General features: G+C 43.9%; 2 protein-coding genes across 3 annotated transcripts; both read right to left on the reverse strand.

Annotated features, from left to right (window-relative positions):
* Window positions 1–61: 61 nt before the first annotated feature.
* Window positions 62–10,417, reverse strand: LOC124396530 (catenin beta-1-like). 2 transcript variants are annotated; one of them, XM_046865632.1, is made up of 16 exons: window positions 10,254–10,417; window positions 5,489–5,538; window positions 4,497–4,721; window positions 4,152–4,405; window positions 3,799–4,037; window positions 3,470–3,671; window positions 3,223–3,367; window positions 2,937–3,040; window positions 2,469–2,807; window positions 2,171–2,329; window positions 1,962–2,081; window positions 1,575–1,725; window positions 940–1,061; window positions 796–856; window positions 239–457; window positions 62–202 (listed from the first exon to the last, which is right to left on the reverse strand). In XM_046865632.1, exons 2-15 carry the CDS (start codon window positions 5,499–5,501, stop codon window positions 252–254), a joined length of 2,340 nt encoding a protein of 779 aa, XP_046721588.1. In that variant the 5' UTR covers window positions 5,502–5,538; window positions 10,254–10,417; the 3' UTR covers window positions 62–202; window positions 239–251. The 2 variants fall into 2 exon arrangements, with proteins under 2 accessions (XP_046721588.1, XP_046721587.1); XM_046865631.1 differs by having other exon boundaries at window positions 62–457.
* A 569-nt stretch (window positions 10,418–10,986) lies between these two features.
* LOC124396532 (piggyBac transposable element-derived protein 4-like) lies at window positions 10,987–14,403 on the reverse strand. The gene is made up of 2 exons (XM_046865635.1): window positions 14,079–14,403; window positions 10,987–13,519 (listed from the first exon to the last, which is right to left on the reverse strand). Exons 1-2 carry the CDS (start codon window positions 14,114–14,116, stop codon window positions 11,884–11,886), a joined length of 1,674 nt encoding a protein of 557 aa, XP_046721591.1. The 5' UTR covers window positions 14,117–14,403; the 3' UTR covers window positions 10,987–11,883.
* Between the last annotated feature and the right edge of the window lie 956 nt (window positions 14,404–15,359).

A 15,359-nucleotide genomic window follows, 5' to 3' on the forward strand; every position in this document is an offset into this window, starting at 1 on the left:
TTGCATAAGGGGAAAAAAAAACAAAAGCAAGCTCATGAAGGTTAAAACCCACAGAGAGAAGTTAAAATTTTAAACTCCATTTCCATGTTCCTCGCTGAAGGAATTAATCCTTATAATAAAATAGATTACAGACAGTACAAACCCCATGAACCTGGTTTGAGTCCCTCACCTTCTCTACTTGCAGACCGTGTGTGTGTGTGTGTGTGTGTGTGTGTGTGTGTGTGTGTGTGTGTGTGAGAGAGAGAATGTGTTTAGAGGTCCGTGTCGAACCAGGCCAGCTGATTGGAATCTGTTGGAGGAAGGCCGTCCATCAGGTCGTGGCTGTGGCCGAGGTCAGGAAGCCCCTCTACTGGGTAATCCGCTCCGGGATGGTGGCCGGCGAGCTCGTGTTCCAGAATGCCATCCATGCCCAGACCGTCCTGGGGGTAGCCCGTATGGAAGGAGCGGTAGCTTGGGTCTATGATGAGTGAGAGGAGGAAGATGTATAAATAGACATGAATATATAGTAGTGTAGTGCTGCAGTTGTGCACTAGTTTTCTGCTTAAACACTAATTAATGGTGCATTCAGTGAATACTTTAATAGATTCAATGTTCTAGGAGTTAATAAAAAATATAGTCTATGGATTACTATAAAATGTGTACATAATTTACAGCTTCAATAATATGACCTTTAATGTATTTTATGTTCAATTTCGACTTAAAATAAAAGAATCTGAAATTTGGATAATATTCTGAATCTTAATGTCAAATGAACAAGCCAAACGGATGCGACGGTGTACGTGGCAGAACTCGTACCATCTGCTCTGTATCCAACAGGCTCTCCTTGAGCTCCCATGTCCAGACCCATATCACCAGTCTAAGAAAGACAAAGAGCAAATCAAATCCAGCCGTATAATTAAATCGCTTGTGTGCGTGTACTTCATTACTGAGTGCACATACCTCGTTCCAGGCCATGGGCTCTGTTCTGAACAGAGAGCTGGTCAGCTCCACAGACAGACGCTTCTTATAGTCCTGAGGTTTGTCCTCAGACATGCGGAACAGCACAGCTGCCGCGTACGTAGCTGGATATAAAGAATGAGAGAAAGGGCCGTTAATAAACCGAGCAACACTTCAGCAGGTTGTTTGTTGCACGCAATTACTTGCGGAATAATTGACGTCTTTGAATTATTTTAATGAGATGTTGTATTTGTCTGAGACTTCAGCAGTGATTCTCCATGTACTGTGCCTTAAACGCATGGTCTGATCAATCTAACTGCTACTGTTGAATTTGTCCAAAACGAGCAAACCAAATAACACAGCTGTCCTAATGCTGCATTCCAAACAGAACAGAATGTACCTGCCTAGAAGAAGCTGAAGTACCAAAAAGGGCAAGAAGAATTGATCAAACCCACATGGTTAGTAATCTGCTGCCTTATTCGGATTTACTTTTATGAACAGAAAAACGCTGAAATTAAGTGTGCATGCATGTGGTTTGCACTTTTGAGAGGAAAAGGAGTGTGAGAAGATTTTTCAGTAGGATTTCCACAAATTTATTAAAAGCAGCTAGACTTAATTTCTGCAAGCTCTGCACTCACCCACTCCCTCGTTCCTGGAGTGCAGCAGTTCAGTGAGGGGTGCCGTGGCTCCCTCCGCTTCAATGGCCTCTGCCGCTTCCTTGTCCTGTGCCAGTTCACACAGAACACCGGCCGCCACACGCTGGATGTTTTCGATCGGAGAATACAGCAACTGCACATCGAAGCAGAGACGGTTAATGAGGATCGCTGCCTTTGTTCAACAACTATAACCTCCGGGCTTGTGCAATAGTAGCGGTTCATATTTTTATTTTAACTATTATTGATCATAGTCTAAAAATCCTTCCAGTGCACAGACAATACGCATCAGAAACAGGGCCGATCGTTTCAATGTGGCTTTATTTATCTACCCGTCCCATCGAAATCTGCAAAATGTACAGTATATCGTACCTGAACAAACAGCGGGATGGTGTTGAGTCCTCGGATGACAATTCTGTTGTGCACGTCTCTGGCCAGGATGTGAAGCGCGCCAGTGCAGCCCTCTACGATCTCCTCCATTCGAACTCCTTCCTGTAGAGCACACAAACAAAAACCCAGTCACAATCTTAAGTCTAGATGAGGGAGGGGGCCTTTTGGTCTGTACTTGTGTCAAGACTCACCACAAACTGCTGCTGTGTGCCTCCCATAGAGGTGCGCCTCTGGGTGTCCTGATGTGCCCTCACCAGCAGCTGGACTAATCGGGGGATGGCACCCTGCTCGCGCAGTGGTGCGTGATTGGCTGGACAAAGCGCCAGGTTACGGATTAATCCAACTGTGGCCTGGGTTGGGGAGCAAAACACAAACGTGTATATAAAAAAATGTTAGTTGTTAAATAGGCCAAGAATTCGCCCAACTTTTGACAAACATTCAATGAATGATCTTTTATATTGTGATAAATAGCTGGTGGAAACCTCGCACCTTAATAAGAGGCCAATGTGAGGGTGGGTGCAGGAGTTTGACCACCACAGGAAGACCGTAGTGAAGGCGCACAGCATTCTGGGCCATTTCGGCATCCTGGTGCCTGGAGGTGAGATGGCGGAGCGCACACACGGCAGGCTCGGTGATGTCCTCGCGGTCTCCGGCTCTGAGCACGGTGCGCACGAGCGACTCGATGCCGCCGACCTGGCACACCATCATTTTGTTCTTGTAGTTGTTGCAGGTGAGGTTGGACAGGATGCCGGCGGCGCACGTCACCACGTTTATGTCGTCCGAGCCGAGCAGCTGGACCAGGGTCCCAAGCAGCCCTTCCATACCCTCCTGTAGTAAATAAATAACCGAATGAAGGAAGGAAGGAAGGAAGGAATAAAAACAACATAGAACAACAAAATTAAATGCCTATTACATGCTTTGTTCATTTTGAAATAAAACCAGAAACTGTATGCGTACCTGCTTGGTGGCAGCATCTGACAGGTTTCTGAGGGTCCAGAGGCAGTTCTGTACCAGTCGCTGGCTGGGGTCGGTCAGGTGAAGACCAAGAGCTTGCATTCCTCCTGAAAAACACAATGTTTAAACTCAGTTTGTTCAACTCACTCAACTGTTTATCATCTTCCAAATAAATGTATGAAAAATCATGTACATAAAATTATAGGTCTCAAATTTGATCATCAAAACCATAAAACCTTAAAACTTCTGATGTGTGTGTGTGTGTGTGTGTGTCTGTGTGTGCACGCACCAGCTTCCACAATGGCAGGTTTGTTGCTGGAGCAAACAGAAAGAACTTTGAGCACACGGCTGGTGGTCCACAGTAGCTTCTCGTATGTATAGGTCCTCATGATGTTCACCAGGGCCTGAGGGCCACCACTGGCCAAGATGATCAGCTAAAGAAAGAAAGGACACTTGTTTTGACACTAAATCTGGGTGATCACACAGTGAAACCCCATGAACCGGTACAAAGCAGCCGTAATGGAATCGGTCTTCACCTTGCTCTCCTGGTTGCCGTAGGCCAGGATCTGCAGGCAGTCTGTGGTGATGGCCAGGAATTTAACGTTGGTCTTGTTCAGCAGGGCGACCATCTTCTGCAGGCCACCGGCCAGGCGTACGGCCATTTTAGCTCCTTCCTGGTGCAGGAGGAGGTTGTGCAGGGTGGTGATGGCGTAAAACAGCACGCTGTCCACTGGAGATCTGCCACACACACACACACACACACACACACACACACACATTATTTAAGCAACCAATAATAGTTGACAATCTGAATGCGATAAAACGGTATTAATCACACAATTGCATCCATGTTTTTAACTCGTACCCGAGCATCTTAACCAGAGCAGGAATGCCGCCGGATTTAAAGATGGCGAGAAGGCCCTCCCGGTGGTGGGAAAGGTTGTGCAGTGTGCCGGCGGTGCAGCGTGCCGTCTCCACGTCGGCAGTGTTCTGCATGGTCCTCACGATGGCAGACACCATCTGAGGGGAGCGCATGATGGCGTGCCGCGACGCCTCTTTCTTTGACAACTGATGCACCATGACGGACGCCTTATTCACCACCACCTGCAGAGAGTACCAATGTTAAACATGCTGCCCCGGTTTTGTGGGAAATTTTTGTTCTCATGTCCTCACACCACAAACACTTTTTATAGACATATAAATGTAAACAATCCTCACCTGGTCTTCATCATTGAGGAGCTTGGTGAGCTCTGGAATAGCCCTGGTGGCGAGTTCAGCATCATCCTGGTAGTTGATGAGATTCACCACTGCGTGCTTGAGCATCTGAGACGGCTCGGCCAGCCGCTGCACGTTGGTGGGGTTAGCGGAGTCAAACTGTGTAGTGGGGATCTGCATGCCCTCGTCCAGGGTCTCGGGAAACATGGCGGCACGCACCCGCTGGGCACGCGTCATGGCGTACTGCCCGTCCATCTCTAGAAAGAGTAAGTATGAGCATCAACCGAGGCAACCTGAGGATATGAGACGCCAAAACTACTTGGGTGTACTACAGAAACCAACTCTTACCTGTCACGTGCTCCGGTGTAAAGGGTTGGCCGAATCCCTGCTCCCACTCATACAGCACCTGGTTTTCCAGGTCCTCATCCTCAGGGTTCCCCTTGCCAGACAGTGAAGGTGCTGTGGTGGTGGCTCCAGAGTGGATACCAGAGTCCAGGTAGGACTGCTGCTGCCAGTGGCTTACTGCAGCCTTCCGGTCCTGCTCCATCGCCATGTCCAGCTCCATCAGATCAGCTATACACAACAAAGAACAGATGTTTACTGGGGTGGGGGCAGGAAGTCTGTCCGAATCAAAACAATTTGCCAATTGCACTATAACCGATAGCAACACTCCCAAAATCATTAATAAGTAAAATGACTAAAAGGCAGCAGCAACTCCTGCTATTAAATCTTAACACACTGAGACAAACTCAGGAATATGTAACTATTTAAAAAAAGAAATGAAAAAAAAATAAATAAATAGAAACCAACAAGCTAGTAATTCAGATAGACATCATGACTCATGAAAGGTAGTCAGTTCTTTTCTATTAATTTTGATCACAAATGCTTGTTTGCATCAGTCGATAAAACAGTGTATATCCCAGAGGGCAGCGTTTCATGACCACGAGTGGGGAAACGGAGGATGGGCAGAAGGGGCTTAAAAAAAAAAAAAACTAAAAAAAGCGTAACTAATGCACCTTTAATCTGAAGGGCTGGGCTTATAAACTGTGTAAACATGCACACAGTGAATGATAAACAACGCTACATTATACAGCAAGCTATCGAATTACCCTCATACATTCTAGATTTTTCAACAAGACCTCCCTACATGTTTCGGCGTGTCCTGCCCAAGTTTCAGTGGCTGTGTGTGGTATTGTGGGTGCGTTTGTGTACGTAGCGGGGGGAAGGGTGGCACGTTTGGTGGCCGCTCGTTACCGTGCGAACCCGTTCATTTACATCCTGGTTATCATTTCTGAGACTGCAGGGGAATCGAAATAAATAAATAAATAAGGAACACTCACACTGGGTAGCCATCGTGATGCCAAGCCGTCAGTCCGAACTGCTTCCGAATCTGCAAAAGGGAGAAAAAAAACCGCAAACGCACTGGTGAGTATGAAGACGGAAAGTCGGCGGGGGAACAAAGTGTAACTTGGCAGAGTTGTGGAAGAGGACATGCGATATGGCCTCTTACAAACGGCCTGAAATCCGATCGTCCGTATTCAGCACGCCATTCCTTTCAGACAACAGCTGTCTGTGTGTGAAAAAGGGGGTTCGAGTCATACAGCCTCGAGCTCCGTGTGCATGTGTGTGCTTTTTCAGGGAAACTCCCAGCATTCAGGCAGCTGTGTCTGAGCCTCTCTCTCTCTCTCTCTCTCTCACACACTCACACACACACACACACTCACACACACTCACACACACTCACACTCACACACACTCACACACACTCACACACACTCACACACACTCACACACACTCACACACACACACACACACACACACACACACACACACACACACACACACCATGAGTCATCCTGGCACTGGCAATAAAAACATTCCTGATGGTTAGTCAGCCTCATTCATCAGCGCTTGATCAGAGTATCGAGATGTGCTGAACAATGTGACGAAGACCAACAAGCTAATTGAAAAGAACCGGCCTTGGGAGAGACGGACTCTCAATTCGACCAGAAATGCTTTATGGCACTGCAGTACACAGACCGTGTCTGAAACAATGACTAACACACCACCAACTGCAAGCCCACAGGACAAATTACATGGCTTTGTTGACCAGGTTTTTCGACACAAACCTCAACGACTCATTCGTGAAAGTAATGTAAAAGTAGTTTGGGTAACTGAGTGCTCCTCACTCGTTTACTCGGATGATTCAATACTTCATTTCGAGTTTTTAAAATCACAACCGGTTTGGTCGTGTAAAACTTTCTTAAGCCGGCCAAGATGGTGGCAGCGATCCATCGAGCTCTCGAAGCAAGGCGACAGAAGGAAGTAGGAGTGCGACAGATGGGCTAAAAATTATTTGAAAAGATTTTAAAACTGGTCCGTCTGTGAATCTGACTAGATGAAGAAATACTGCAGTTTACACCGAAAACGAGAGACTGAATAAGGGTGTATTGTTACTCGAGACGGACCTGTGATCACGACAGATCGCCATTACAATTAGTGTCTTACTTTGACGCTTTTTTTTTTTTTATAGATGTTATATCATCGTGTGTCTATCATACACAGCTGTTCCAGCGGAAAACAAATCACAGTGAATTTCCTCTTTTCTCTTAGTTATACGTGAACTAAACTAGAAAACCTGCATAGACACGTTAGACGGTGCTTCGAATCAGAGTTCGAGATCTAGTAAACAGCCACAGGCTTTCTGCCGTCAGCGTTTCTGCAGAACGAGAAAGGATGTGGACTAATCCAGGACAACGGAAACCACTTTTAGGTACGGCTTCCTGAACTAAAGATTGAACGCCTCGAGAGTGCACGGCGGCTTGGGTTAAATGATTTTAGAAAAAAAATAAGAAATGCCCCTATCTTGAATCCCCCTTGAGGAACGAAAGAAGAGATTAATTAACTGGTGACTAACTCAAAAATCCTTTAGATCAGTATTGCAGTATTTTTTTCCCCACGACAGGACGAAAAAAACACAATCTGTAACTAAACACAATGCTGCTAATGTTTGTCTTCCTGTCGCTCAGTACTCGGTGTAACAATTTACAACTTACGTAACATGCAAATGGCTACATGAGGCTATGTTCAGACAGGTCTGACCAAAAAAGACATGAAATGAAATCAGACGTGTAAGCCTTATTGGAGTAGGATTTCATCTGTGTGGGGTTTGAGGGTAAGATGGTGTGCTGCGATTTTATTTCGACATGAATCAGCCATGTCTGTATTGTTCTGTCCTCCTCTGAGGAAAATTACAAGCTGAATTAATTCTGTTAAACACTGGCACACTTCCCACTCCACATTTACTCCCCATTTGCTGTTATAACCTCCAACTAGATTTTGGTGTGCGCTTGTGGAGATTTGTGCTCATTTAGACACAATGGTGTTTAAGGATTGAGGTTCGAGCTCTACAGCAGATCTTCCACTCCAACCAATATAAAGCATATCTTCATTGAGCTGGCTTTGTGCACAGGAGCATTGTCATTGTCTCCTAGTTCAAGTGAAGGCAAAATTTCATTCCACAGACTTCCTATACAATTGGGCACCTCCAACTTTTTGCTAACAGTTTAAACTAAATGTGCTCGACTGGTGCTGTCTGCTGTATTTATCTTCAGGACACTCTAATACCTATGTCTCGAAGAACACCACATCAAAGCATTGGCCAAAGCCCTGCTGCGGTTATATTTTGTCAAAACGCAACAGGTTTCTCGAGTCGGTTTGAGATTTTTCTCTGCCGGGTTCTTAAGTTGTTAAAATCCCATACGAATAATAATCAAAAGTAAAGGTTTGGTCTTGAGGGGGTGCAAAAGGCTGAACTTTTGGTCTTTATTTGCATTAAATACTTGAAGAATTAAGCTTTTCAGGCATCGCTAGCCACATTAACATTTGAGAGGCGCTTAAAATATAGCAATTCACACCCTCGTCTCGAAGCTTAACGAGATTCAAGCGGCCCATCTGAAGCTCTTACTCAGAAAAAGAGCCCCTTTTACACACAGGTAATTACAGGAACCCACATTTATGAAAACATCCTGCAGTCAGCGTCGGACATTCCACCACGCGTGTGTGTGTGTGTGTGTGTATTTAGCTGCCGGGGAGGTACTGTACGGCACTTCAGATGTCTGCCTACACCAAACTAGACTGAAAGCTTCTTAATAGAAGGAGGGAAACTGTAGAGCTGTGAAGTCATGCCAAAGTTAATAAAACGGTCCCTTTTTTTTTTTTTTTTTTTAATGGGGATGAAGGGGGGTTGATTCCTTTTCGAAAACACTCCGAGTGCACACAGGAGCAGCTGCAGCAATGAAAACACACTTTTGTAAGCAGTTCATTCAACAAGGTTGAGATTAGATGGGGGGGAAAAAAACGAGGAACTGAAAATAAGTGAATCTAATACATTATACATATCAGCTAGGACAATAAACAATCCTTATAGCAGAGCTCTTCACCAACCAAAAACAGTGAATGGGATGATTCAAAGCGAGCATGAAAATGCACCATCTTTGTCCCATATGGTTGTGATTTTAGAAAGGCTGCGTCCTTGAAGCGAATGTAAAGACACCCCTCGACCTGCTTTATTTACAGCCCGATTAAGGCTTTTTTACGGCACGGAAAGTCGCCTCGCAAATTGTACGACGCGACCAAAACTAAACCCAGCATGTTATTCTCCATCTACATTTTCCGTGCCGTGGCGCAAAGGAAATCGGATGCCGTGTTTCTGGGCTTTCCCCCTCCTGTGCAAGCAAGACGACGCACGGCTCCCCGTCTGCCAGATCAAAGACTCGATCGCTCTATAGTGGTTTTCAAATCCTGCTCTTTCGATCTCCTGTTCCTGCACAAACACTCACCTTTTATCCTCACAAAAGATCGCTTAGGACCCAGTGATGTGTCAAGGCTTGTGTTAGAGCAGGGATTACATTCAAAAAAAGAAAGCATAGTCTATAGTGGCACCTGTGTAAGAGCTGGCGAGAGAGCTGTTTGATTACACAAAGTCAGAAACACCACACACACACACACAAAGTCCTATGAAAATCAGGCAACAAGACCCAGCGTTTACACACTTTGAACCAAACCCTAGTGGAAAACCAGACCCAAAAACGACATGTCTTTGTGGCTGCTGTGTTTTCACCCTAACATTGTGATCTAAAAGTAAACAGTGTCTCATGGATATTTTTTCATCCATACACATTTGCTTGTTGGTCATTTTCAGTTGTGTTTGGCTGCTGGAATTGTTATTACTCATTAATACCTAAAGTAATTAGTTACATGTCAAACAATAGGAAGTGCACAAGTCTTTGCCCATGCGTATAATTACAACATACAATAATCAAGAATCCAGGTATGAATAGTCAATGTATTGATCCAACTCAATTACTCAATTGTGTGCGTTAAAACAAACATATCTATCAAATGGCCAACAAAAACGTTTTTCATAAAGGTTCACTAATAACATGAATATGCTGCGTTTCAAAGAAAAATAAAAGAAACGCTCGGGAGTTAGCATGCTAGTCAAAAGGTAACCTCATTAAAGACAACTGCTAGCCGACACAAATCACTTCACACCGCTATTCCGCCATAATCCCGCCCTCGTCGAACGGGATTGGCTCACAACCGCGCAAACTGCTCGCGTGGACACTGTAGTCGACCAATCCGATGCGGCCTGTCGGAAAACGGGTTGGAGAAAAACAACAACAACAGGGTATCTTATCCAAACAGTGGTGTCCTCGCTCGGTTGCTCGTACACGCGCGCGCACACACGTGTAGTTGAAAAGAATGTGAAAAATCATAATAATAAAAAGAGAAATAAAAGTTCAAAAAGTAATTCGTTCGAAGAAACGGTTAGCTCATACGCCAAGTATTGGGAAACCACAGTTACAAGGTAGTTTGTGCGAGAGGGAAAAAAGCTAATAAAGTTAAACATTAGTAATAAATTGGTAATAAGGAATAACAAGCCACAGAAGTCTTGTACACCTAAATATTTTGGGAATTTGTTTAAAAAAACAATCCCGTTTCAATGCTAAACAGCAAAAACGCCTAAACTTCTTTTAACTCGCACACAATATAAATGTATCCGATAGAACAATTAAAAAAAGAAACGGTTTTCCTCCCACCTTTTCTTTCTTCTTTAAGCGGCGACAGAGGGAGCCTTGTCAATATATCCAAAAACTAGGATAAAAGCAAAAAAAAGAAAAGGTTTTCGGTGCCTCCTCTCCGCTGCGGCTCGCTGCTCTGCTAGCTGGAAACTGGAGCCTCAAAATGGCGTCCCGTCACTGTCGCCCCTGCCCGAGCCGAACCGCGCATGCGCGTTGCCTCTCACGCACAAGCGCACACCTCTGAGGAAGCGAGTTCGGTCGAATGTATCTCACCGCGTAGTGAAAAAAATAAACCGCTACCTGAGGTTAATAGGTTTTGCGGTACCCGTGGACTCACTTATCAGATTGTCTTTTTTTATCCTACACAAAGTATGATCCACCCGGCGATAACCATTTTCGTAACGTTACCAAAAAAATGTTTCTTTTAAACCCATTTCCTTCGAAGAAAACTGTGTGGAATGCGCGGACGGATATGTCGTATGTAGTTCGGTCGAGGTCCATTCATTAGTATGGAATGTGACTGATCTTTGAGCAGAGGTTTGGGAGAAGAACTTCCAAATACTAAATAGTTTAGTATTTTTGATCTACTTAAAAAATAAAAATTATAAATGTTTTAGATGGTGTTTTAGAGCAGGAATATTTGAAATAGGAGGCTACAAGTGTTCAATCACTTTATTTTCAATACTGATCATTTGATTAGGAACAGCTGTACACCCAATTATTCATGTGATTATCAGACAAAATCCTGCAGATGCCATCGAACAGCTTTAAATGTTGTTATTTTGTTGGTATTTTGGACAGAAAGTACATCCAGCAAGACCCCAGCGGTTTTGATGAAGGATAAGCTCTAATATCTCTATATACTTCTCTGTGGGAAGCAGAAAAATGTCTCAAAATGCACAAGAATAAAATAGAATAGCCTTTATTTATCACATATACATTACAGCACAGTCAAATTCTCTTCTTCGCCATAACCCGTCTTGTTCAGAAGCTGGGGTCAGAGGGCATGGTCAGCATATGGCGCCTGGAGCACACGGGGGTTAAGGGCCCTTTTTAAGGCTCCAAAATTGGCAGCACCTTCCGAACAGTAACCCAGCACCTTAACCACTGAGCTACCACAACTAAACCTGAGGCAGATGGTCTTCAGCCAAGAACAGGAGGCTAAGGTTGCAGCGAGCACACGCACAATCATTCTGGACAGTAATCGGACGATTTCTGCTCAACTGCTCAGTTGCATGAATGCATTATGATATAATTATAAGTCGCTCTGGATCAATGTCTAGAAATGTAAATTCACCAAAATCTTGATCTGGAAAAAGAAGAACTTCTGATCTACCGGTGAACTTTTTGCAAGTTCAAAAAGACCTAAAGCCTGGAAGAATGAAATCCTTTTGGTTGTGTTTTATTTTCGTCAACCATCTGTCCAACAATGTTTCTTTTTAAAGCATACATAATCTAATGATCATATAGGAATCACTAAATCACTAAAGAACATATTTTACATTATTCTTATTCTCTTGCCACCCAGTAGAACAGATAGTCAAATAAATGAATGTCCCACGAGTTAATGCCAGTTTAGAAGTCACGATAAAACGATCTACAATTCTATTAGGTGGTTATTTATTTTTTGATTAAACTCAGCATGTTTTCACTTTACTACAGTTAAGCTGACAGTCTCGTGCCATTCTTCAAAACAGTTTCTAGTCAGCTGCAGGCAAAGGGCAACATCGCACTTCCTGCACTTCCATGGCGTTTTTTTGGATCGTTGCGATCGGCAGAGGACGCAGCTCCTCCGACCTCGCGAAGCTACCCGCCTGACGTCTGTAGACAGTTTGGCCACGGGCACCGGTATGTGATCGCAGCTGCTCCGTTTTAAAGGGATTTTCTGCAACATGCCACACAGCTGTGCGGTCAGCTCCTCCATGAATGCCTTGTGGGTCGAGGCTTTACGCTTCCGCTGCGCCGCGAGCTCTTTGTGTAAGATGTACGCGTTCGTAGCCGCAATGTCCAAGAAGTGTAAAAACAGCTTCCTGTACCATCTCATTGTTTTGTGCTGCGCTGTGTAGTACTGAATCAGTTGGTCAGACAAGTCCACACCTCCCATGTGTTGGTTGTACTTGAGGACAGGAGTTGGGCACGAAAATGTCCTTGTCTCCCATGTCCCTTTCATGGTCTTTACCCTCCGTTGAATCGTTTCGCCAGCGTAGGCTGCATGGATCGTAGAGCAAACCGAGACTTCTCGAGCGTCCATCCACTTCACGAACACCAGAGAACCGTCCCTGATCCACCTGAAGTCTCCCCTGAGTGACGTTCTACCGAGAGAGTTTAACTTAGTGTTCGGCCAATCTTTACTGTCTTTCTTGTTTTCCCTGTATGTCCCGCAAGCGCCAAATTTGTGAGCATGCAAATCCATTAATAGCTTTGAGCTTGTGTAAAAATTGTCCATGTACACATGGTACCCGGAACCCAAGAAGGAACGATCCATGAATGACATCACAATGTCATGTGAAATCCCTTGTCCTGAGTAAGAGCTGTCCTTTCCTGTATACACGGAAAAATCCACCGTGTATCCGTTGCTCGAGTCTGCCATTACGAACAACTTCAAGCCCCATTTGGTGGGTTTTCTCTTCATGTACTGCGTCATGCCCGTTTTTGCTTTAGTTGCTACCATTCGTTCATCCACCGAAAGGTTTCTCTTTGGATGGTAAAAGGTTTTGCAGGCATCCCGAATCCTGTTCATGAGCGGTTTTACCCGGAATAGTCGGTCATACTGCGGTGTTCCTCGTCTACCGTCGTTTTCCTGGTCCTCATCCGGATTGCTCATGTGCACGTTCCATGATATGGTCCTATACCTGTCTCTCGCCATCACCGTCCCCGGGAAGGCGATGGAAAAAATATTGTTTTGCCTCCAGTAATCTTTAATGTGGTCCAGTTTCAACAGGGCCATGTAAAAAATCAGTCCGATGTACTTGTAGAACTCGTCTACTGTCAAAGTGGTCCATTTGTACTTGCACCCTTGTTGGATGTTCCTATCAGCTTGTTTATTGGTGTTCTGACACAGTGTGGCCACAGTATCTTCACAGAAGTACAATTTGAACAATTCCAGTGGCGTGTACGTGTTTGTCGGATTCAGTTGCACCCCAGGAGTCCGTGCAGGTCGGAACCGAATCGCTGGTGGAGACACATCTTCGTCATCGGGGTTCTTCCATGCAGGGACAGATTTTGCCTCAGTGGATAGATGTGGCTTCTTTACTGGAGATGTGGACTGGTTATCCTTTTCACTTCTGCAAAGAGAATAGGGTTACCTTCGCGAGGAGACGTTTTTTGAATTCTTTACAAAAGCAACAAGAGTATTATTACAAAATTGAATTGATGTAGCCGATTGTGTTACTTTGTCACCAGAAAATGAAAGAACCAAAGACAGAAAGTGGACTAATTTTTCTCTAAAAACCGAAGAATGAGAATGGAAAAAAGTCTAAGAAAAATAACGAGGCTTAACCATGTTGTAAAAACAGGATAAAAAGAGAGATAAAAGGTTTAGCTCTTCTTTAGAAATGGAAAAAGAAAGTAAGAAGCCTTATACATCTGATAAAGTCACTATGTCACCTTTACATAGGGTGTATAACAAGTTTCGAGTGTTTTTTAAAAGTCTACACGTAATTTTTTTCCACTGATAATGTTTTTTTCTTTAATGTAACTTATTCGGTCATTTTTTTCTGTGGTAATCTGTAACTTGGGAAACCCCTGCGATATCGTCTTATTTGCTTGATTCACAACATAGTACCTTCATCCTGGATTCTTTTCTGAGGTGTCCTCCCTCAGTTCCTGTGCCATATTACTTACTCATCCTCACTGTCAGAACCATCCTTATCCAAACCCATCTCATCGTCTATGCCGTCCTCGTCGTCTAGACGTCCAGAACCGTTTCCACCATTATCGTCGCTCTCCCGAATACCGCTTTGTGGCTTCGTGAGAAGCCATATTCTCAATTGAAATGCTTCAAATAATAATAATAGTGCAGAGCATCAATGTATGCAGTTGTTTCTTCCTTTCACACCGAGATATTTGTTCTTTTGAATGACACCCTAGCTATTATTTGCATGCACTATAGGGCTGGGCAGGTTTGCAACTTCCTAGTTCCTAAAGCGAAGTGAAATGTGCCCGAGCAGACAGGATCGTGCCAGAAGAATGGCCCATTTAAAAAGCATTTCAGCTGCATGGTGGCTGAGTAAAGTATAAAAAATTACACTATCAGATTATCAGATGTCCCAGGCTTCTTTAGATTCCTAAAGCGTTTATCAACACAAAAAATCAAAGGTGCACCGTGTCATCATGTGACATTTGTTTACAGTTGACTTGAAGGTTTATAACCATTTTTGTTCATTTTCTCCCAATCAAATGACGTTTCTGTTGAAAACAAAAGCTGTTTCTATTATCATCAATCACCAAAGATGGACTTGTGGTGAGAATCTGATGAATCCACCACTTAGGGGGAGTATCGGAACGTTTGTTTAGTCGTGAAATGCACAAAACCCAAATGTCTGACTTTTTGTTAGAGCAGAGTCTCAATCACTTCTTTATACACCACATCATTAGAGGAGATATAAAATGTAATAATGTCCCAAAATACCAAAACATCTACCAAAAATGTATATAGTATACGACTATTTTCCCGATCCTATCAGTTTGTTTTTGTTTTTTTTTCCTTCAGTGATGTAGAATTTTGAAGAATGGTTACAGGGTGCTTTTACAGAGACTCTATCACATGTGTGGAAACGCCTTCTATCGTTCTTGAGACACAGACATGTTCCTTTTATTCCAACAAACTACAGAAAAGCATTCAAGAACTGGCTTTAACAGGTCTTCTGTAGGATAAGGGATGGAGTGTTAGTACAGTGAGGTACTGATGTAGGTAAAGAGTCCTGGAATGCATTCCAGTTCATCCCAAAGGTGTTTAGTAGGGTGAGGCCAGAGCTCTACAGCAGGAGATCTTCCACTCTAACCCATTTGGTCTCCTAGTTCCTAGTGCGTGAAGGGAAATAACTTGTCTGATTTATTAAAAAACAGGCTTTTTCATTTCTTTCCCAATGTCATTGCTTTAAACCGTTCCAAAACAAAGATTTA

This window comes from Silurus meridionalis, chromosome 14 (assembly GCF_014805685.1).
Source record: "Silurus meridionalis isolate SWU-2019-XX chromosome 14, ASM1480568v1, whole genome shotgun sequence".
Classification (NCBI taxonomy): domain Eukaryota; kingdom Metazoa; phylum Chordata; class Actinopteri; order Siluriformes; family Siluridae; genus Silurus; species Silurus meridionalis.

Excerpts from the sequence above, each read along its gene's own strand:
- LOC124396530 (XM_046865632.1), bottom strand. Across the intron at positions 3,041-3,222 it reads ACCTGCCATTGTGGAAGCTG|GAGGAATGCAAGCTCTTGGT; the intron begins GTGCGTGCACAC and ends TGTGTTTTTCAG. Across the intron at positions 2,330-2,468 it reads CACATTGGCCTCTTATTAAG|GCCACAGTTGGATTAATCCG; the intron begins GTGCGAGGTTTC and ends TCCCCAACCCAG.
- LOC124396532 (XM_046865635.1), bottom strand. The coding sequence starts at position 14,116 with ATGGGTTTGGATAAGGATGGTTCTGACAGTGAGGATGA. Across the intron at positions 13,520-14,078 it reads GGTTCTGACAGTGAGGATGA|AAGTGAAAAGGATAACCAGT; the intron begins GTAAGTAATATG and ends TTCTCTTTGCAG.